At 45.1% G+C, this 21,471-nt stretch overlaps 1 protein-coding gene across 1 annotated transcript; it reads left to right on the forward strand.

Moving 5' to 3' along the window:
* Nucleotides 1–3,846: 3,846 nt before the first annotated feature.
* LOC309580253 (myosin heavy chain, skeletal muscle, adult-like) lies at nucleotides 3,847–21,268 on the forward strand. The gene is made up of 39 exons (XM_082294094.1): nucleotides 3,847–3,865; nucleotides 4,597–4,848; nucleotides 4,937–5,080; nucleotides 5,172–5,328; nucleotides 6,899–6,926; nucleotides 7,025–7,139; nucleotides 7,225–7,317; nucleotides 7,447–7,510; nucleotides 7,607–7,705; nucleotides 7,812–7,915; nucleotides 8,015–8,153; nucleotides 8,794–8,912; nucleotides 9,006–9,155; nucleotides 9,735–9,905; nucleotides 10,559–10,868; nucleotides 11,021–11,091; nucleotides 12,001–12,088; nucleotides 12,183–12,300; nucleotides 12,642–12,765; nucleotides 13,411–13,547; nucleotides 13,640–13,895; nucleotides 14,822–15,064; nucleotides 15,171–15,347; nucleotides 15,433–15,578; nucleotides 15,666–15,756; nucleotides 15,848–16,237; nucleotides 16,390–16,516; nucleotides 16,694–16,812; nucleotides 17,273–17,469; nucleotides 17,827–18,010; nucleotides 18,097–18,262; nucleotides 18,434–18,558; nucleotides 18,686–18,994; nucleotides 19,096–19,299; nucleotides 19,567–19,692; nucleotides 19,787–19,957; nucleotides 20,045–20,149; nucleotides 20,292–20,387; nucleotides 20,985–21,268. Exons 2-39 carry the CDS (start codon nucleotides 4,642–4,644, stop codon nucleotides 21,135–21,137), a joined length of 5,823 nt encoding a protein of 1,940 aa, XP_082150220.1. The 5' UTR covers nucleotides 3,847–3,865; nucleotides 4,597–4,641; the 3' UTR covers nucleotides 21,138–21,268.
* Nucleotides 21,269–21,471: the final 203 nt, after the last annotated feature.

Here is a 21,471-nt window from a genome sequence, read left to right on the forward strand (position 1 = left end):
TACCATGAGCAGTACTTTTTATTTATTTCTGGTTTTATTGCTTACATCCTTATTTCCATTAGTCTTTGGTCACAGTTTTGCCTTATAACCTCTATGTCACAATGAAGCTTTTTGTCATGTAGCTCCTGACTACTTATCCTTTTTTTTTTTAGCGACTGAGGTGTGAATAGAAAACTAACATCCCATGAAGAGAAATCAAGGACAATAATTCCTGATTGTGACTCCTGCAAGCCCATCCTACTGGTATACCCCAGACAATATCTTTTGTTATATTCATCCATATGGCACCTCAGCACTTTTTAGCTTGCAGTTATCAGGTGTGAGATGCTCATTTTGCTGGCCTCTGTTTGAGAGAGATTTATAGAGTGCCAATAACCCAAAGAGCTCATGTTTTTTTGTGAAGCTGACAGAAGGTAGTCTTTAGTCTCCACTATTTTTACTTCTTGAATTTAATTAGAAGACCATGAAGAATATCGCATCCCCTTAAATTAAAACTGGAGAAGGTTGGTGACAGTTCTGTGACAATTCCTTTAGTTCTATAAATTAGACCAGTGTCCACAAAAGCTGAATTTCTGCCACACTACTTTCTGAAACACTGCCCTGTCTTGGGGAATTTTTCTTTCCTGATGAGAAAAACCAGCTGTTCAATGTGGTGTTTTCCTTACTGGTATTGTAGAAACTCAAAACCCCCACCAGGAGCTTCTTTCACAAGCCTATGGCAAGAGAGGTCAGAGCAAACAGTGAGCAGGGAAGAGACAGCCTGCAGTAGTCCATCAGTGAAAGGAAAACACAGTTCATTAGTAGCTGTCGTTTCCTGTCTAGACTACTGATTTTCCATTCAGTGTGCAGAAGAAGCAATAAAGAAGATGGGCAATTAAATGGCAGATTCTGAGCCTGAGCAGAGATCCACATAAACTGGCAATGAAGACTTGAGTGCAGGGGGAGAAAGTTACCATGTTCAGTCCTAGGCCCTGCCTCCTAGGGCAGAGTACACTGCCACAGCTGCAGATTTTGAATTCCCAGTGAGCATTGGACCAAGCCAGTAACACTTCCAGGGAAAGAACTGGTATGGGGAACTGAGGACAGGTGGTTTATGTCCTTCCAAAGGGAGTACTCTGTTAAATTCCAGTCAGCCTTATATGTGAAACAACACACAAAACTTTGAGAGGATAGATGAGCATGTGGACAGAGAGATACAGTGGATATAACTGACTGGGATTTCCAAAACCTTTCAGCAAAGTATCCCAACAAAGGCTTTTATAGAAGTGATGAAGCCATGACATAAGAAGGAAGCTTCCTACTCAGATAAAGACAGAATGAAAGAGAAGAGTTGTGTGTGCTGGGGCCTGTGTTGTTCAATCTACTGATAAAACAGACAACATCAAGCTGGATGGTTCAGTTGATACAGCAGTGGGAAGGAATGTCATCCAGTTAAAGAGCTGTCATGAGACCCCATCTGTATTCAGCTCTGGGACCCCCAACAGAAGAAAGACAATGGACCAGGTGGAGCAGATGCAGAGCAGAGCCACAAAAAAGACCCAAGTCCTGGAATGCCTCTGCTATGAAGAAAGGCTTACTTAGTTTTGCCTGCTCAGCCTGGAGATGAGAAGGCTCTGAGGAGACCATATTGCAGGTTTTCAATATATAACAGCAGCTTATAAGATGGGGAAAATCTTTTTACCTAGGCCTGTGGCCATAGGAAAAGGGGAAAAGTTTTAAATTAGAAAGGGTAGATTCTGTTTGGATATAAGAGTGACATTTTTTAAGAAGAGGCCAGTGAGACACAGGCCCCAGCATATGGGAATGCCCCATCAATGGAAGTGTGCCAGCTCAGGCTGAATGGGGCTTTGAGCAACCTGATCTAGCCAAAGATAATCCTGCCCACAGCAGGGCTGTTGCACTAGATGATTCTTTTAAGGTTTCTTCCGACCCAAACCATTCTGTGATTCTGTCCTCTAAGTTCTGTATGTCCGTGGAAGTCAGAGATTGCCCAGAGACACAGGACATCTGAGACACGCCTGCACTCACTGTTTTACACAGTTGTTTCTGAGCTCCTCCTATTCAGGGCACAGGGTGTTTCCACCAGCTTCCCCCTGCCCTGCACAGGGAGCCCAGGGCTGAGCTCTGGTTTTGAACTCCAGAAAGTTGCATGCTCACCCTTGGAACAAGCTTTGCATGCCCACACAAGTGCTTGATGTTGGCTATCTCCTTGGATCACATTTACTGACCTTGCCCCTCTGCTCTTCACTTTACCCACTGAGCTCTTTTAATAATCAAAATGCCAATGACCAGGAGAAGAGCATGTTCAGAACTGACACTGTTTAAAGCAGCTCAAGTGACAGTGCCCTTTTTCCTAGAACTTGACCACTCATTCTCCAGAACTACTGGCAAATTCCCCCTTTCTCAGAGTGCTGCCTACAGCAATACTGCTCCAAAACAGGCAGCGCCGTGTCGAGATCTTTTGTTGCTGGTGCTGTATGAATATGTAAGAGTGCAAGGTATTTGTGGTGGAATGGGAGTGTTAGACTGAGGATGTGTCAGAGTGCAGAGGATCCCAGACTTATGCTGTGTGTGAATGTGGGTAGAGTTGTGTTTGGACAGAAGGTTTGAGGTTTTTTTGGAGTTGTAGGTAGTGAAGGCCTGACTTGGTTGAGAGCATTGCATGGTATACATTGACAATGCGCACATAAACATTAGCAACACGGGCTTGAGCTCTTGAAGGCATGTTAGCACTTCATGTTTGTGTAAGGTGAAATAGGAAGAATCACTATATATTTATTGACTGTATGTCTACTGGAGGTTGAAAGTATCTCCTTGTCTAGGTTACTTCTGCCTTTTAGGCTCTCTTAATCCTTAGAAAATCTTTAATAAATTTTGAGAAACAGAAATAATTTTCATATGAATAATTTTCCTATTAATAAAAGTGCTAGTTTTAAGATGTTATATGTTTCTTCTGTATCAGCTCTGTAACAGAAACATCAGCTTTTTTGCAACCTGAAATTATTTGCAAAAAAGCTGTACAATTTTCTTTTTTTTTAGGTATGACTTATTATGAATAATTTGTTTGAAACTAGAAAGAATTTTCTGTTATATCACTTATGACTGACTATTGCAATAGTGAACATTGCTCTAGTATGCACATTTTGAATTTTTTGATTTCTGCGAAGTATCAGGTGAGGAATTATTCACATAGATATTCAATTGCTTTTATAGCTAACGAGTCACCTTTCACACTCAAGGCACAAACTGCATGTCCAAACTTGAAATTGTATTTGACCTTGCTGTCTGTTGGATTCTTCTCTCTTTGATATTGTAGGAAAAATCCTGACCCACAATATGTCTGGTTTTCCCCTGTTTCATTATAATATATAATGAATCACTGAAAGAACTTTAATAATGATTTGTCTTTTGTAGAACTGCCTTTTCTAATTATGTAAAGGCAAGCTCTAAGTTCATAGGACCACATGTACAAGATACATTACATCTGCAAAAGTACAGAAATGCCAAAGAATCCCATCTGGATCAAAGATTAAGTTACCTGTAAAGACAGTAGAAGAACCAATAAATCATACATCCAAGTTCTTTAAGTGCCTTGACTAGTGCAGATTCCAATATTAATAGCCCTGTCAGACTATTTATAGGAAATGTATCCACAGGAATGGTAAGATGCAAAACATTTCTAAATATATCAGGTCAGATGACAATTATGCCATTAGTTAAGTTTGCCAGACAATATTTTGCCAAAGATGGGTTTGCCAAAATATATTTTGACAGAAGGAAAAGGAAACATCCAAAGCATCTGCATACCAGAGTCTATAAAAGTCTCTTTGGAGTGCTGTGCCCCGTCTTGACAGAAAATTTCAAGGTAAGTGTTTGGCTCCTGTGAACTGCTGGGCAAAACATATACCTTTTTTTCCATGTAACTTCCTTTAAGACTTGGATATTCATTTCTGTCATGGACTGACTCTATGAGCAATAATTTTATTGCAGGTTTGAAGGCAGCATGTTTTCCTTCAACTTATATATTAGATCTGGATATCTGAGCAACACAAAATGAGTTGTTACGTTTTCAAAGAGCAGTGACTTCTGCCACAAAAATCAATACGAAAATTTGACAACTTTTAAGGAACAGGATGAAATCCAAGAGTTTAAGATTTGTGGAAGGAAGAGCAGGCAATAGTAATATCTGTCATAATGCAAGATGAATTATCCATAGCAAGTAATTTTTAGAAAGCCACTATTTGTTATCAGAAAAAGAACTATTTCAGAAACTTTCAGTAGCATTTAAAAAACAAATAAATCAGACACTCTGTTATGGGAACACCCAAACTTGCTAGAGTTCACAAAGTTGAAATAATACTGCTAAACTCCACAACATACTGTACACTTAACTGCTGTTCTGTACATGGTTTCTTAGCTGGACATCTAAGGATTAATTTTAGAGAACTACACAAGTATTTTCAGCCAAGACTGGGAAGTTTAAGTCCAACTTTTGACTTGTTTATACCTACTTTAATATTTGAAAAGATCAAAGTGCAAGAGATATCTTTTCTTCCACATAAAGTTGTTCATTCACTGACACAACATGTCTCCTAGCCTACAGAGTACCCTGCCAACTGTGCCTCCTGAAGAAGGGCAACAATGGCGACTCCAGACTCTGAGATGGCCGTCTTTGGGGAGGCGGCTCCTTACCTTCGGAAGTCAGAGAAGGAGAGAATTGAGGCCCAGAACAAACCTTTTGATGCCAAGACCTGTGTCTTTGCGGCGCATCCAAAGGAGTCCTATGTGAAAGGGAAGATTGAGAGTAAGGATGCAGGGAAGGTCGTTGTCAAGACTGAAGCGGGAGAGGTGGGTAAAATGCAAAATTTACAAATAAAATTTAATTCCCACTCTAGGTTCTTAGCTGACATACATGCATTTCTCTATTCTATGCCAGACCCTGACCGTGAAGGAAGATCAAATCTTCGCCATGAACCCTCCCAAGTACGATAAAATCGAGGACATGGCCATGATGACCCACCTCCACGAACCCGCTGTGCTGTACAACCTCAAAGAGCGTTACGCAGCCTGGATGATCTACGTAAGTGGCAGCAGCAGCTTCCTTTGGGCAGCGGCAGGAAGTGCTGGGCCAGGCTCAGGGGAAGCCAACGTGCTGTGTCCCTTCCTTGCAGACCTACTCGGGTCTCTTCTGCGTCACCGTCAACCCCTACAAGTGGCTGCCGGTGTACAACCCGGAGGTGGTGTTGGCCTACCGAGGCAAGAAGCGCCAGGAGGCCCCTCCACACATCTTCTCCATCTCTGACAATGCCTATCAGTTCATGCTGACTGGTGAGTTACTTGGTTTTCTTTAAAATCACTTGGCTATGAACACTCACAAAGGAGAAAAAATTTCTTCTCAGTGCACAATAGTTCAGTTTAACGTTGCTGTAAAGGTGGATGTTCTGTCATCACTGTAAATAGAGTCTTTATTCAACATCATCATTTAGATCAAATTTATAGAAATCAATGTTAAAATTTCATGTCCCATGTATTTGGGAGGATATGATTTACACCGAGTATATTGTCAGATTTTCCATTAAAGAAATTTGGATATACTTTAAAGTTCTGCTTTTTCTCAGATGAAAGGATTGTTCTTTGAATGATTTGCTGTGCAGGATTCAAAGTTACTAGGGTGAAGTTCTGTAAATAACTCTGTGTGTAAAGGGAAAGTACATTCAATGTTGGAGCCAATACTTCCTATGGTGGGTTTACAAAAACTCTGGAAGCAGTCTCAGTCAGAAATTGCAGTGAAACCTGCTCAGAAAATTGATACTTCCTTCCTCCATCTCAAAAACAATTTCTTCTTTTCCATTCATTAATACAAAGGAAAAATATAGCAAAGAAGGGTAGTGACAACTTTTCTAGCATTGTCTAAATCTTCAGAATTTTAGGAAAGAGCATATTAGTCAGAAATATAGATAACATAGTATAATAACATGTATTTTAATTTGTTAAAATAAATCTTCTTCCCTCTTTTGTCCCCAACTACTGTATTTAATTCTGTAGCATTCAGAGTGTTAAGAAGGTTAATTGGAAGACAATACAATGAAAACAAACAATATTGAATTGATGCTTGAATAGTGTGTCTTATCATGATCATGTTCATGTAAGTTGTCATATATTTACCTTTGCTGACACCTTCAAAAGACATGCAGAAATTCTGTGAGTGCAAACCCAGACTCCTCCACAACGACTTAGTTCCCTAATGGTGTAGTCTCTTCAGGCTTCCTAGAGAGTTTTCAATTTTTATAGTGCAAAGATTTTATCAATGGAGTTGCAATAGGAGCATAGGTTAAAAAAGCAACCAGACAAAATTGTGGAAAGCAAACTCAGCTCAAGATATAACACATAGGAATATCACATCTAGTTTTGGAAGTACCAAAATTTCAATATTCTAGAGCATGGAAGACTACTCCGGTAAAGGTTACTACATATTTATGATGTTACTCTGATTTTCTTTAGGCAATAATCAACTGGCCAACAACATAAAAACCATGTAGAGGGGCTTATGGACTGATCAGGAGTGGTCGATCCTATGTAATAAAGTTTATGAGAAGCACTTGCTGCAGTTCACTTCAGCTTACTGATAGACCATTTAATCAGTAACTCTGCAAAACTGATCCTTAGTTGGAATAATTTTCATAAACAAAATGGACAGCTTGACATGAAGGGAATATTCAGAAAAAGAAGTGCATGTGTGCGATACCTGACAGCACATCAGGGTTGAGATATCAGCTTCCCAGCTGCAGCTAGGAACATTAAAATATTCAAAATGGGTGAAGGCATCTGGGTTTATGAAATGAAATAGCTGCCTACTGCTGGTGCATTAATAATCTCTTCTTTTCTGCCTCGTTCACAGATCGGGAGAACCAGTCCATCCTGATCACGTACGTACAGCCCCTGCGCGGGTCCCTGCGGGGCTGCCCGGTGCCAGGGGACCTCCTGCCTGACCACGCACCCTCTGCTTCTCTCTTGGCTCTGACAGCGGAGAATCCGGTGCCGGGAAGACTGTGAACACAAAGCGTGTCATCCAGTACTTTGCAACAATTGCAGCCAGTGGGGACAAGAAGAAGGAGGAGCAGACATCAGGCAAAATGCAGGTGAGTTGGGAAGAACGGACTGAACATGTGGCCTGTCATTGCCCTGTCAACTAAACACAGTCACTGAATAATTCTCTCCCTGCAGGGAACGCTTGAGGATCAAATCATCAGCGCCAACCCACTGCTGGAGGCCTTTGGAAACGCCAAGACCGTGAGGAATGACAACTCCTCACGCTTTGTAAGTGGTTGCTTTGCGTAAAATCTCTCCCCCCACTGGTAAGATCCATGGTGCCTGAGCAGTTCTTCATGCAAAGGAGATACCAGCAGAACACATCCAGGCTGACCTGCTGCTGCTTCTGCTTAACAGGGCAAATTCATCAGAATCCACTTTGGTGCCACAGGCAAGCTGGCTTCTGCTGACATTGAAACTTGTAAGAGATTCTCCTGGACTGCTCCCATCCCTTCCCAAATTCCCACCTCCATGTACATTGCCACAAGTGCCTAACTCTTTCTACCATCCTGGGCAGATCTGCTGGAGAAGTCCAGAGTCACTTTCCAGCTCAAGGCGGAAAGAAGCTACCACATCTTTTATCAGATCATGTCCAACAAGAAGCCGGAGCTAATTGGTAGGAAGGAGCACTCTGGCTTTTTGAGGGGGATCACTGAGGTACAGTTCCCTCTCTCACCTGATTGGCAAAAGTAAGCCTATGCCTTGCCTCTTCCTGCTTTCAGACATGCTCCTCATTACCACCAACCCTTATGATTATCACTTTGTGAGTCAAGGGGAGGTCACTGTTCCCAGCATTGATGACCAGGAGGAGCTCATGGCTACAGATGTAAGTAACACAGCAAAAAGTTACCTACTGGGCATGTTTTGAGGGTGACATCTCTGACACACTAAGGACACATTTGTGAATTCATTATTTTGATTGCAGAGTGCCATTGACATCCTGGGCTTCACTCCAGATGAGAAAACAGCCATCTACAAGCTGACAGGGGCTGTCATGCACTATGGGAACCTGAAGTTCAAGCAGAAACAACGAGAGGAGCAGGCAGAGCCTGATGGCACTGAAGGTAATCAGCAAATTCAGGGACTCATTTGTTCCAAGCCCTTCTCTGCCTCCAGAGGCAATATGTTAGCCTCCAAAGCACACTGTAGTTGGCCTGACTCTCCACATAAAACATTGAGAATACCATTTCTGCACCTGGTCCCTCTAGCTGCAGAGGTGCTTTCCTAGTCATGGGAAGTTCCATTATTCTACCCAATGGTGGCTCCCCAAACACATGCTGCCTGAAAGCAGGAACTTCAATTTCAGCACAGGATCTCTCTCTCTCTCTCTCTCTCAAACCTCCAAACACTAAGACACCCTGATGGGCAATTTTGTTTTTGGTGAAATAAATCCTGAAAGCTGGGTTACCCAGAAATCCGCTTCCCACAGAAAAAGAATGTGCCTTGCCTTATGTATTACTAGAGGCTTTTGTTGTTGTTCTGGGAAATTCCAGGTTCAAGCTCTTCCTATCCAAGCCATACCTGTTCTTGCTTTCAAAGAAGACCATCACCAGTGTCCAGAATTTGCATTCCTTCCCAGGCCTACTGTGTGGGATGAGATAAATGTTCTTCCATTCCTAGAACATGGAGAGCAGAGTTGTTCACATCACCTGAATTCTAGAGACTGTCTGTAATTAATGCTTTTCTCTCTCTCCCCACATCTAGTGGCTGACAAGGCTGCCTACCTAACGGGCCTTAACTCAGCCGAGTTTCTCAAGGCCTTGTGTTACCCCCGCGTCAAGGTTGGGAATGAGTTTGTGACCAAAGGTCAAAACGTGACACAGGTAACATCTGACAGTTGAAAAGGCATGGCTTGAAGGAGTAGGTGTGCATTTTTTGTTAACCCTCAGAGGTAACTCCAGTCCTGTCTGCTCTAGGTGAACAATGCAGTGGGTGCCCTGGCAAAGGCTGTCTTTGAGAAGATGTTCCTGTGGATGGTTATTCGCATCAACCAACAGCTGGATACGAAGCAGCCCAGGCAGTACTTCATTGGTGTCCTGGACATTGCCGGCTTTGAGATCTTTGATGTAAGGAGCAAGGATTTGACACCACAGTCAAGCGATAGGCAAGGAGGAGTCATGAGGACTCAGAAACACATAGAGGACTAAGGCTCACACAGCTATGGGCCACAGGGGTGGATGCTCTTAGAAAAGCCAGGGAAAGGTAGGGGTCTGGGCAAGTTCACAGCATGTTTCCTGTGCTGTGAATGCAGTGATGCTGCAAGGACTTCTGTGTCAGAGCACAGAAACCCCCAGATTATTGATCTGAGGCCCGAGAAATTCTTGGGTGGGACACTGAGGAGGTTTCTACTGTCCAGGAGGTCAGAGAACTGACACAATGGAGCTACTGAGCTTGCCAAAGGATTTGCTGTTGAGTAGCACAGTGAAAAAGAATTGTAACTTTTGGCTTGATTTACGAAGTCATAATTAAAAAGTCCTTTGAGGACAGTGAGTGTTACAGTAGAAGCCCTGCTAAGGAAACACATGCGCGTACAGTAGGGCTGGGACTGGTGTTCCAACTGCAAACAGCCTTAGGAGAATGCCAGCAAAGGCCTGTGTGTTTTGGCACACCTTGAGAACCTGTGCACGTTTCTTTGCTTTGGGCAGTTCAACAGCTTTGAGCAGCTGTGCATCAACTTCACCAATGAGAAACTGCAACAGTTCTTCAACCACCACATGTTCGTGCTGGAGCAGGAGGAGTACAAGAAGGAGGGAATTGAATGGGAGTTCATTGACTTTGGCATGGACCTGGCTGCCTGCATTGAGCTCATTGAGAAGGTACCTTTCCCATGCAAGTATACGATGTTTGTTGGAATCCTGTGATGTTTCTGAGGCACAGTCATCCCAGAAAGAACTCACAGCCAGACATGTAGTGTCAGTTAAGCAAAGTGTTTTGCACTGAAATTTAGTTTAGTCTGGGAAAGAGAAATGGGGAACTGCACATGTGCGTCATCAGTCTGCATCATCCGGTCTTTGAGCATGGAAAAGTAGCCTGGACTCCCACCAACAGACTTCTAAAACAAACACAGATTCAGCCTCCTTTTATTCCTTCTCCAAAGCATGAAATCCAAAGTCCACAGACAAATTTGGGAAATCAATACCATATCACCTGACCTCCCCAAACTACGGAGTCCCTTGTAGCTCTTTTCCCCATTATTTTTCTCTTTACCACTGCTCCCACCAATTCTACAACCATTTCTCATGTGAACTGGACAGATGTTCCTACCCATTCATAGCACAGGCTTCTTGTCATTGTCATAGAGTCACAGAATGGTTTGGGTTGGAAGGGACCATAAAGAACATCTTGTTCCAATCCCCTACCATGAGGAGGGACTCCTTCCACTAGACCAGACAGGTGAATGTCCCATCCACAGTGATATTGAACATTTCCATTACCACCTTTCCTTGTCACTTCTTGTGATTTCTCCCAGCCCATGGGCATCTTCTCCATCCTGGAAGAGGAGTGCATGTTCCCCAAGGCAACTGACACCTCTTTCAAGAACAAGCTCTATGACCAGCACCTGGGCAAGTCCAACAACTTCCAGAAGCCCAAGCCTGGAAAAGGCAAGGCTGAGGCCCACTTCTCCCTGGTGCACTATGCTGGCACAGTGGACTACAACATCTCTGGCTGGCTGGAGAAGAACAAGGACCCTCTGAATGAAACTGTCATTGGGCTGTACCAGAAATCATCTGTGAAGACCCTGGCTTTACTCTTTGCCAACTATGGTGGAGCAGATGCAGGTCAGTTTTGTGGAAATTGTATTTTCAATGTGGGACAAAGTTTTCTCAGAACTGAAGCTTCAAACACTAGAAATATAAAGTGGCTTTGTGTTCTGTAGTATCCAATATATATTGTCCATTCTATAAAACTTTTTTTTTTCTTTGATTTGCAGAGGGTGGCGGTGGCAAGAAGGGAGGCAAGAAGAAGGGTTCTTCTTTCCAGACTGTCTCAGCTCTTTTCAGGGTAATGAAGAGTATTCACTATCTCCTTAAAGATGAAAAGTATTTTTATTCTTAATCTGAAAGGTCTGTTTGCATTTTGGATCTACATCTTGTCATCCTTTAAAATCCTTCCCTTTCCATCCTCGGAACTTACAGATTATTCCTTTTATAATGCCATGTCCTTCTTTAAATATTCCACAAAAATATCTGAAGGGTTAAGTTCACCTACTTAGGTGGGAGTGAGTAACTTACAAGCTAACGTCTTTAAAATCCTCTCCGTAGCATTTGTATATTTTTCCTAGAGCTGTTTTCTGTCTCTAGGCAGATTTTCACTACTGACTCATTGTAAAATTTGAAAATAATAGATCAAACATAAAAAGCAAAAGAAATTACCCCATGATTATAAGATTTTAAGGCAATGACTTGATTTCAGTGTGGAAAAGGAGTGAAGGTTAAATTACATCAAATTAGCAACTTCGAGGTCAGTTTTCAGTTATGTCTTCAAAGTTTGAGACTGAGTTATTATTAAAAAGGTCATTTTGTATGGACTATAAAACTATCCCCTCCATTTAGAAACAACTTAGCTGACAAATCAGATGCTTATCTGATAGTCATGCTTGATTAAGAGTACGTCATTTATTTAAGATCCCCAATAATATACCACAGGAATTACCGGCTCAAAGGAAAACTGTAGGATGATAGCCCTGTATTTGGATGAGGAGGTCAAGGAAAAGTAATACTAACCATTATTCTAGGAAAGAACTTCAAAACTAAAATTTGGGAGCCTTCAGCTTCCAATTTTTCTTTTGGGAGTTCTGCAATCATTTTACAGAAGACAGGTCTGCATCCTGAAACACCAGTTTGATACATCCACTGTTAAGATTCCAGTGCTTGCACTTAGTAATAAAAACTTCATTTCATGACCTCACAGGAGAATTTAAACAAGCTGATGGCTAACTTGAGAAGCACTCACCCCCATTTTGTGCGGTGCATCATCCCAAATGAAACTAAAACACCTGGTAAGGCAATCCAAGAGGAGGAAAGCTTGAGCAGCAGAAGCTCTTCTCCTGAGTGTCAAACAGCAGGGTAGTCACTAATGGTGGTATTTGTCAGGTGCCATGGAGCACGAGCTGGTGCTGCATCAGCTGCGCTGTAACGGCGTGCTGGAAGGGATCAGGATTTGCAGGAAAGGGTTCCCCAGCAGAGTCCTCTATGCTGACTTCAAACAGAGGTAAGAGCTCTGTACCTTTCTGCCCATTCAGACCAAGCTGAAGAACCTTATCATTATACGTTAAACTTTTTATTTTAAATTGTTACTGATCAGTAATGTAGATGTTTCACTATCAGTTTATGAAATGTGGTCGTGCTGAGATCAGGATTCTCTTGTACTTAGAATTACTATTAAAAACATTTCCCATATCCTGTCCTGAGAGTATGAACCATGTCCAGGCATGAGATCAGTTCAACGGTACAGTCTGACAAATCTGGCGGTTCAATGACTGTGTGGTGGTTTCACCACCAAGTGATGGTTTCAATGATTGTGATTTCTTCATGTTCTGTTTCCTTCTACAGATACAGAGTACTTAATGCCAGTGCTATCCCAGAGGGACAGTTCATGGACAACAAGAAGGCTTCAGAGAAGCTCCTTGGGTCCATTGATGTTGACCACACCCAGTACAAATTTGGTCACACGAAGGTAAAAACAAACTGTGTTAAAAGTTTGTCAAAAGCAGTAAGAATGGGCTCTGTCAGGGGATCAGGCACAGCACAGTAACATAACAGAGCTGCCAGACTAGGGGCAGCTATCAGCAAGTTCCCAGCCCCACAGTACTCAATCAAGGCAAGTGAGGATGACCCAGGAATGGTAGTCATACTCAACCGAGAGTCCAGAGCATCAGTCAGCTTTGTTACAATAAGGATGGTCTAAGGTGAAGCCATAAAACCTTGGTTTACAAGATTTGTCAGGGTCAGAGAGGTAGGCTAACAAGGCAAGGCCCGAGTCATTAATTCATGGACATATACACAGCAGTGAGATTGGTCTAACATCAAGCCAGGAAGTAAGTCAGTAGGTCATGGTAGAGCTCCCTGGTGTCCATGATCAGGCACAGGGGTGGCTGAGGCTGTGGCTGAACTGGAAACCAGTACTCATGACGCATAGCTCAAACAAGGACTGAATGCTTAGGGCTGAGATTATGGAAAGTCCTAAGCCCTTGGATAGGATTTGGGAGAGGGCCCAAGGTGATACTGATCATGGCCATTGAAGTCTTTCAGGATCCTGAATGTCTGTGTGTCTATTCTGCCCTACATTGCAATGACATGGTGCAACACTTCCTTTCTCAAGGTTTTCTTCAAAGCTGGGCTGCTGGGACTCCTGGAGGAGATGAGGGATGACAAGTTGGCAGAAATCATCACTCGCACACAAGCGAGGTGCAGGGGCTTCCTGATGAGGGTGGAGTACCGGAGAATGGTGGAGAGGAGGTAGACTTTTCTCATATTTCATGGTACTTGACTAATGAATTTTAAATTAATCACACCAAAGCCATGTAATAACTGTGTGAATTTCATTTCAGGGAATCCATCTTCTGCATCCAGTACAACGTTCGTGCATTCATGAATGTCAAACACTGGCCATGGATGAAGCTGTTCTTCAAGATCAAGCCCTTGCTGAAGAGTGCAGAGTCTGAGAAGGAAATGGCCAATATGAAGGAAGAGTTTGAGAAAACCAAGGAAGAGCTTGCAAAGTCTGAGGCAAAGCGGAAGGAGCTGGAGGAGAAAATGGTGGCCCTGGTGCAGGAGAAAAATGACCTGCAGCTCCAAGTGCAGGCTGTGAGCATCACTGTTCATTTTTCCCTGGAAAAAGAATGATATACTATCAGAATGCTTCTTGTCCTGCACAGAGACTCACAGGAATTAATGGGTGGTAGAAAACAGTCTAAATCCCACACTCTGAGGCACTCTAATGTTGAGTAAACAGGCACTAGCAAGGACATAATGAGACTCCTGGCAGCCCTACATGGCACTCACTATTGCTGCTATATGAGGAAAGAGCCAAGTAACATCAGACAAAATGTACTGAACAGCAGAGAACTCAGAGCTACTTTTCCTACTTACAGCTACACAAGAAAGCCTTGATTATTTTCAGAAACATGGCTACTTCTGATTCACACTCGAATAGGATAAGGGAGTTTCTTAACACCCAGTGAAATGATCAGCTAGTTAACACAGAAGATCCTAGATGTGGCCTTGAAAGAAGCCACAGAGGTAGCTGATAGGCCAGAACTCTATTGGCCATGCAGCCTGTACAAAAGTGATACATTTCTTTCTCAAATAAAGTATTCTCAGAAATTTAAAAGCCTTTAAGTAACAGAGATTTTAAGGCTTTGTTGAGACAATTAAAAGGAAGAAGCAAGTAGATACATTTTCCATGAGAAAAAAAAATTCCAAGCCCTTGCTCTTGCTGATATTAGAAATTGAAGTAACCCCTGATCTGTTCTGTGTTAGTGCTTGTGCTATGAGGCATTCTCATAGATGAGTGACCTGGGAGACATATTTAGAAGACACAAAAACTTTGGAATAAATATTGATTCCAAATGACAAGGTTTCCCAGTAGACACCACTCAAGATCCTTCTCTTGCTGGAGTTGAAGATCAGCTTCAGCTGCTACTTTTAAACCCACCTACTCTGTGATTAAAAAAGGCAGAGCAGAGAAACTTCACAACATTAAAAGCCATAAAATTCTGTCTCCCCACCAGGAAGCAGATAGCTTGGCTGATGCTGAGGAAAGATGTGACCAGCTCATCAAAACCAAAATCCAGCTGGAAGCCAAAATTAAGGAGGTGACTGAAAGGGCTGAGGATGAAGAGGAAATTAATGCTGAGCTGACAGCCAAGAAGAGGAAACTGGAAGATGAATGTTCAGAGTTGAAGAAAGATATTGATGACCTTGAGCTCACACTGGCCAAGGTGGAGAAGGAAAAACACGCCACCGAAAACAAGGTATGAGGCAGAACCTGTCACTCGCACTCCAGAAAAGAGCCCAGTGCTATTACAGGACTTCTATATCTACTTCCTTTATTTACACTTCCTCCCTTTCTTCTCAAAGGTGAAAAACCTGACGGAGGAGATGTCAGCCCTGGACGAGACCATTGCCAAGCTGACAAAAGAGAAGAAAGCCCTCCAAGAGGCCCATCAGCAAACCCTGGATGACCTGCAGGTAGAGGAGGACAAAGTCAATACACTGACCAAGGCCAAGACCAAGCTGGAGCAGCAAGTGGACGATGTAAGCACACAGATGTAGCGCAGGAACAGCACAGGTATGGAGTCTGACCTGGCTGGGAGAGCACTGATGGTCTTGTTGTGTTTAGCTGGAAGGGTCCCTGGAGCAAGAGAAGAAGCTGCGCATGGACCTGGAGAGAGCTAAGAGGAAACTGGAAGGAGACCTGAAGCTGGCCCAGGACAGCATCATGGATTTGGAGAATGATAAGCAGCAGCTGGAGGAGAAACTGAAGAAGTAAGTGTGGCTATGAGACACCTGAGTGCTGGGCTGGAGCACTTGTGTTTTTTCTTTGAGCTCTAACACGGTTCACTTTGCCCAAAGGAAAGACTTTGAAATCAGCCAGATCCAGAGCAAAACTGAGGATGAACAAGCCCTGGGCATGCAACTTCAGAAGAAGATCAAGGAGCTGCAGGCAAGTCTCTGTTCCTCCTTCCCCTCCCTTGCTCAGGCTCAGCTCAGGCAGGAGGAGGGCACGGGTGTGAAGGGTCCCTGCTGTTCTCCAGGCCCGTATTGAGGAGCTGGAGGAGGAGATTGAGGCAGAGCGAACCTCTCGCGCTAAAGCAGAGAAGCATCGGGCTGACCTGTCGAGGGAGCTGGAGGAGATCAGCGAGCGCCTGGAAGAAGCAGGAGGGGCGACAGCAGCTCAGGTTGAGATGAACAAGAAGCGCGAGGCAGAATTCCAGAAGATGCGCCGTGACCTGGAAGAGGCCACGCTGCAGCACGAAGCCACGGCTGCCGCCCTGCGCAAGAAGCACGCGGACAGCACCGCTGAGCTGGGGGAGCAGATCGACAACCTGCAACGCGTGAAGCAGAAGCTGGAGAAGGAGAAGAGTGAGCTGAAGATGGAGATTGATGACTTGGCCAGCAACATGGAGTCTGTCTCCAAGGCCAAGGTATGCAGTTGCCGGAGAACATGCTCACAGGGCCAAGGTGTGGCACAAAAGCTGCCTCTTCCAGACACATTCCCACAAACAAAATCCCCACTGTGACAATCAGGCAGAGTGCACTCCATCATCTCTTCCCCCTTCCTGTGTCTGTTCTCTAGGCCAACCTGGAGAAGATGTGCCGCACACTGGAAGATCAGCTGAGTGAGATTAAAACAAAGGAGGAGCAGAATCAGCGTATGATCAATGACCTCAATTCGCAAAGAGCTCGTCTGCAGACAGAGTCAGGTGAGACACCCTCATCCCCAAAATGCAATGTCAGGACCTGCACGCCCTGAGCAAGCCAGAGGGTGCAAGGCAGCAACTGGTAGAAGCTCTCTGGGCCATGGCTGGTTACGTGGCTTTAGAGGCAGAAGGTGTCCCAGGAGGAACAGTGTGCTTCCTTTTCTCCCTTTCCCTTCCCAGGTGAATATTCACGCCAGGTGGAGGAGAAAGATGCTCTGATTTCTCAGCTCTCTAGGGGCAAGCAAGGATTTACCCAACAGATTGAGGAACTCAAGAGACATCTAGAAGAAGAAATTAAGGTCTGGAAGTACCCTACTGTCCACAGCCTACACCACCCCTAAAAGAGAATCCTGTCTGACGCTAGACTGCTTTAATGTTCTTTCCCCAAGCACACATAGGACTGGAGAGAATAGCACTAATGCACAATCCCCCCCACCCTTCAACTAGAGAGGGAAGGAAGCAGGATGCTTTAGGTGCTGGAGGAAGTCATCCACAAGGCTTCCATGAGATTCTGATGATCCCCTCTAGGACAGGATTCAAGCACACATGTCAGAACATATACACAAAGAGCACATTCCTGTCCCCAGAGGAGCTGTCACTAATGTGTCCTGATGCTCCAGAACGTGTCAATGTGGGCTTCACCAGCTCCAAGCTCTACATTTGCCCAATGAGAGTTTCATTCCAATTTCACTGTCAAATTAACAGTCAAGATTCATTTCAAGACAAGTACTCAAGTTACCAAACCCATTGTCCCCACAGGCCAAGAACGCCCTGGCCCACGCCCTGCAGTCCGCTCGCCACGACTGTGACTTGCTCCGGGAACAATATGAGGAGGAGCAGGAGGCCAAGGGGGAGCTGCAGCGCGCCCTGTCCAAGGCCAACAGCGAAGTGGCCCAGTGGAGAACCAAATACGAGACGGACGCGATTCAGCGCACGGAGGAGCTCGAGGAGGCCAAGTACGTGGGAAGCAGGATGGCAAATGATGGGAGAAGATGGAGACTGGTCAACAGAAATTGGAATCTCTGAAAATGGGTTAGGACAAAAGTGGGATGAAGGCAGGGATGTACTGTCTTTTAAAAAAGGGAGAGAGGGAAGGAGAGAAAAAGTGTCAGTTGGAAGGGAAAATATAGGCTTTAGGGCTAGAAGAGCTAAGACAGGCCTAAAAGTTGATAGGACCCAGCAAAGGATAGATCCTTTTGTATCTGTGAAACGTGCTCCGTTCAAAACCCTGGAAGTCACCAGCTGCCCTTATGACAGTACAGAACTGACGCCCTTCCAAGCCCTAATGTGGCACTGTGCTTCTCTCCTCCCAGGAAGAAGCTGGCACAGCGCCTGCAGGATGCAGAGGAACATGTTGAGGCTGTCAATGCCAAATGTGCCTCCCTGGAAAAGACAAAGCAGAGGCTGCAGAATGAAGTGGAGGACCTGATGATTGACGTGGAGAGATCCAATGCTGCCTGTGCTGCTCTGGATAAGAAGCAGAAGAACTTTGACAAGGTCTTTTGGCCTCCAGCACCAGGACTCCTGGCCAGAGCATTCCCCCGTGACTGCCACATCCCTACTCACACCCCGTTTCTCTTCAGATCCTGGCAGAATGGAAGCAGAAGTATGAGGAAACGCAGGCTGAGCTGGAGGCCTCGCAGAAGGAGTCGCGCTCTCTGAGCACGGAGCTGTTCAAGATGAAGAATGCCTATGAGGAGTCCTTGGACCACCTGGAAACAATGAAGCGCGAGAACAAGAACCTGCAGCGTAAGTCCCTGGCCCTCTGCTCCTCACTGGGCTTTCTCACTATCAGCCATTACCACCATTGTTCATGGGTCTGTGCCTGCAGGTCTGCAAAGATGCCTGTCACCTTGGTGGGACAGGGCCCTTGCCATTCTGCTCTGTGCCTGACCATGCCAATGATCCTTGTTTCCACAGAGGAGATTTCCGACCTCACGGAGCAGATTGCTGAGGGAGGAAAGGCAATTCATGAGCTGGAGAAAGTCAAGAAGCAGATTGAGCAGGAGAAATCTGAACTGCAAGCCTCCCTGGAGGAAGCTGAGGTACATACAATGCTAATAAATGGTGTAGTTCTTTGGAGAGACAGCAGGAAAGCAAGCCAACCTTTCATTTGGAACTGCATGAAAGACTACTTAGAAAGTAAGACACTGTTCATGCTGAATTATGCAGGCCTCTCTGGAACATGAAGAGGGAAAGATCCTGCGCCTGCAGCTTGAGCTCAACCAAGTGAAGTCTGAGATTGACAGGAAGATAGCAGAGAAAGATGAGGAGATTGACCAGATGAAGAGAAACCACCTCAGAATTGTGGAGTCCATGCAGAGCACGCTGGATGCTGAGATCAGGAGCAGGAATGAAGCCCTGAGGCTGAAGAAGAAGATGGAGGGAGACTTGAATGAAATGGAGATCCAGCTGAGCCATGCCAACCGTGTGGCTGCAGAGGCACAGAAGAACCTGAGAAACACCCAGGCAGTGCTCAAGGTCTGTTCAGCAAAGCTGCAGAAAGAGAAATGAGATCCCTGACATTTTTGCCATGGAAGCAAACACTGACACCTGGTAATTTCTCTTGTCTCTCTTTTTAGGACACTCAGATCCATCTGGATGATGCTCTCAGGACACAGGAGGACCTGAAGGAGCAGGTGGCCATGGTGGAGCGCAGGGCAAACCTGCTGCAGGCTGAAGTTGAGGAGCTGCGGGCAGCCCTGGAGCAGACGGAGCGGTCGAGGAAATTGGCTGAGCAGGAGCTTCTGGATGCCACTGAACGTGCACAGCTCCTGCATACCCAGGTCAGGCACTGCTGGAAATTGTTCCCATTCACAAGGGATAACAAAGAATTTGATTGTTATATATCTTGTAAGTGATTACTGTGTAAACATTTGAAGAAGTGTGCTCCAGTATGTCCCCTCCAGCCAGCCCCCAATGTCTGGTTTACTGTTCTGCTGCTAAAGAAGTCTCTTGCATTAAAGACCTTCCTAAACCCTACCCACACTTTCAGGCCTTGATGTGGAAGCCTTTGGTCTGACAGTAGGAATCCTGTCTTTCCTGTTGCACAGAACACCAGCTTGATCAACACCAAGAAGAAGCTGGAAACAGACATTTCCCAGATCCAGAGTGAAATGGAGGATACCATCCAGGAAGCCCGCAATGCTGAGGAGAAGGCCAAGAAGGCCATCACAGATGTGAGTTGGACATTCCTGGCATTGCTGATGGTGAATGTCCTGTCCCCCAAATATCTGCAGCCCCAAAATGGCTTTGCCCCTTTGCTCTGATCAGGCGGCCATGATGGCAGAAGAGCTGAAGAAGGAGCAGGACACCAGTGCCCACTTGGAGAGGATGAAGAAGAACCTGGACCAGACGGTGAAGGACCTGCAGCACCGTCTGGAAGAGGCCGAGCAGCTGGCACTGAAGGGAGGGAAGAAGCAGATCCAGAAGCTGGAGGCCAGGGTGTGTAGGGCTGGGCTTGTGGGTGAGTGAGGCTGTCCTTGGAGAGACATTGCCAGGGAAGCTGCAGGGATGGGCTTGTCCTTGCAGGTGCGGGAGCTGGAAGGGGAGGTTGATGCTGAGCAGAAGCGCAGCGCTGAAGCCGTGAAGGGTGTGCGCAAGTACGAGCGGAGGGTGAAGGAACTGACCTACCAGGTAAGGCAGGAGGTCTCCTGCTCTGACAGCGTTTGCTCACAGCAAGCCACATTTTGCACACACCATCGCCAAGGGCAATTGTTAATCCTGTGTGATGTAGCACCAGGAATTGACTCTCTTTCCTGTTTGCCAACCACTTTAGTCTGAGGAAGACAGGAAGAATGTCCTCAGGCTGCAGGATCTGGTGGACAAGTTGCAAATGAAAGTGAAATCCTACAAGAGACAAGCTGAGGAGGCTGTAAGTATTGCTTGGAGAATGGGCAAAGGCCACATTCCATTGGGGCAGGACACACATTGAATGAGGCTGAATACCAGCAGAGGGCATGAAAGAAACTCCCAAGACACAACACCCTTGGCCACAGTGTTTTGATATCGTGTCATGAGGCCTTGGTGAGCTCTGGGCACCCTTCATTCAGGGCCATTCATTAAGGGAAGTTCTGCAGCCTGTTTCACACAGGAGGCCAGAGTAAACAAAGGTGGGGCCACACCCACTTACTGGCAAGTTCCTGAATCTGTGCTAATAATCAGCAGCAGAAGGCTTCAGGGTCTTCCCAACCCTGTAACTCACACTGGCAATTGTGCAGGAAGTAGTGGGAGAATAAGTAAAGAAATGACAAATCCAAGGGGTGAAATTGCTCCTCATGTGTGACACAGTCCTGGTGAAGCTTGTCCCAGTAGGGTCCTGAAAAGGGGAGGATGAGGAGCTCTGTGTGAGGCTGATGTGTGAGCAGTGGTAGAAAGGGGATGGAGATTTGCAGCCCCATAAGGCTGAGGTGCAGCAGGAGCAAAACCTCTGCCCTGAACTCCTCACCCCTGACTCCCTCTCCCCACACAGGAGGAGCTGTCCAATGTCAACCTGTCCAAGTTCCGCAAGATCCAGCACGAGCTGGAGGAAGCCGAGGAGCGGGCTGACATTGCAGAGTCACAGGTCAACAAGCTCCGAGTGAAGAGCCGGGAGATTCATAAGAAGATAGAAGAGGAAGAGTGAGGATGTCATTAGGCAGCAAAGTGACCTGAGGGCAGCACAAAATGTGAATCCTCTGTCACTCTCTTCCACATTTGATATTTGCAACCATTTCAATACATAGGGAATAAAGAGTAGATTCATTTGCATTCACATCATGAGCAGTAGTTTTCATTTTTTTGTTGTTGTTGGGTGAGGTCTTTATCACCATTAGTCTTTGGACACAGTTTTGCCTTATAAAACCTTTTTGTAGCTTTGTGATAATACCGCTTTTTGTCATCTAATTTCCAAATGATTAGCCTTCTATAACACTTTAGCCAGTGATCAAAGAAATCTTCTTACTCACCTACGTAATCCT

The sequence above is a fragment of the Coloeus monedula genome, assembly GCF_965178545.1.
Source record: "Coloeus monedula genome assembly, chromosome: 19".
Lineage (NCBI taxonomy): Eukaryota > Metazoa > Chordata > Aves > Passeriformes > Corvidae > Coloeus > Coloeus monedula.

Excerpts from the sequence above, each read along its gene's own strand:
- LOC309580253 (XM_082294094.1), top strand. The coding sequence starts at position 4,642 with ATGGCGACTCCAGACTCTGAGATGGCCGTCTTTGGGGAGGCGGCTCCT. Across the intron at positions 6,927-7,024 it reads AACCAGTCCATCCTGATCAC|CGGAGAATCCGGTGCCGGGA; the intron begins GTACGTACAGCC and ends TGGCTCTGACAG. Across the intron at positions 16,238-16,389 it reads AGTCTGTCTCCAAGGCCAAG|GCCAACCTGGAGAAGATGTG; the intron begins GTATGCAGTTGC and ends TCTGTTCTCTAG.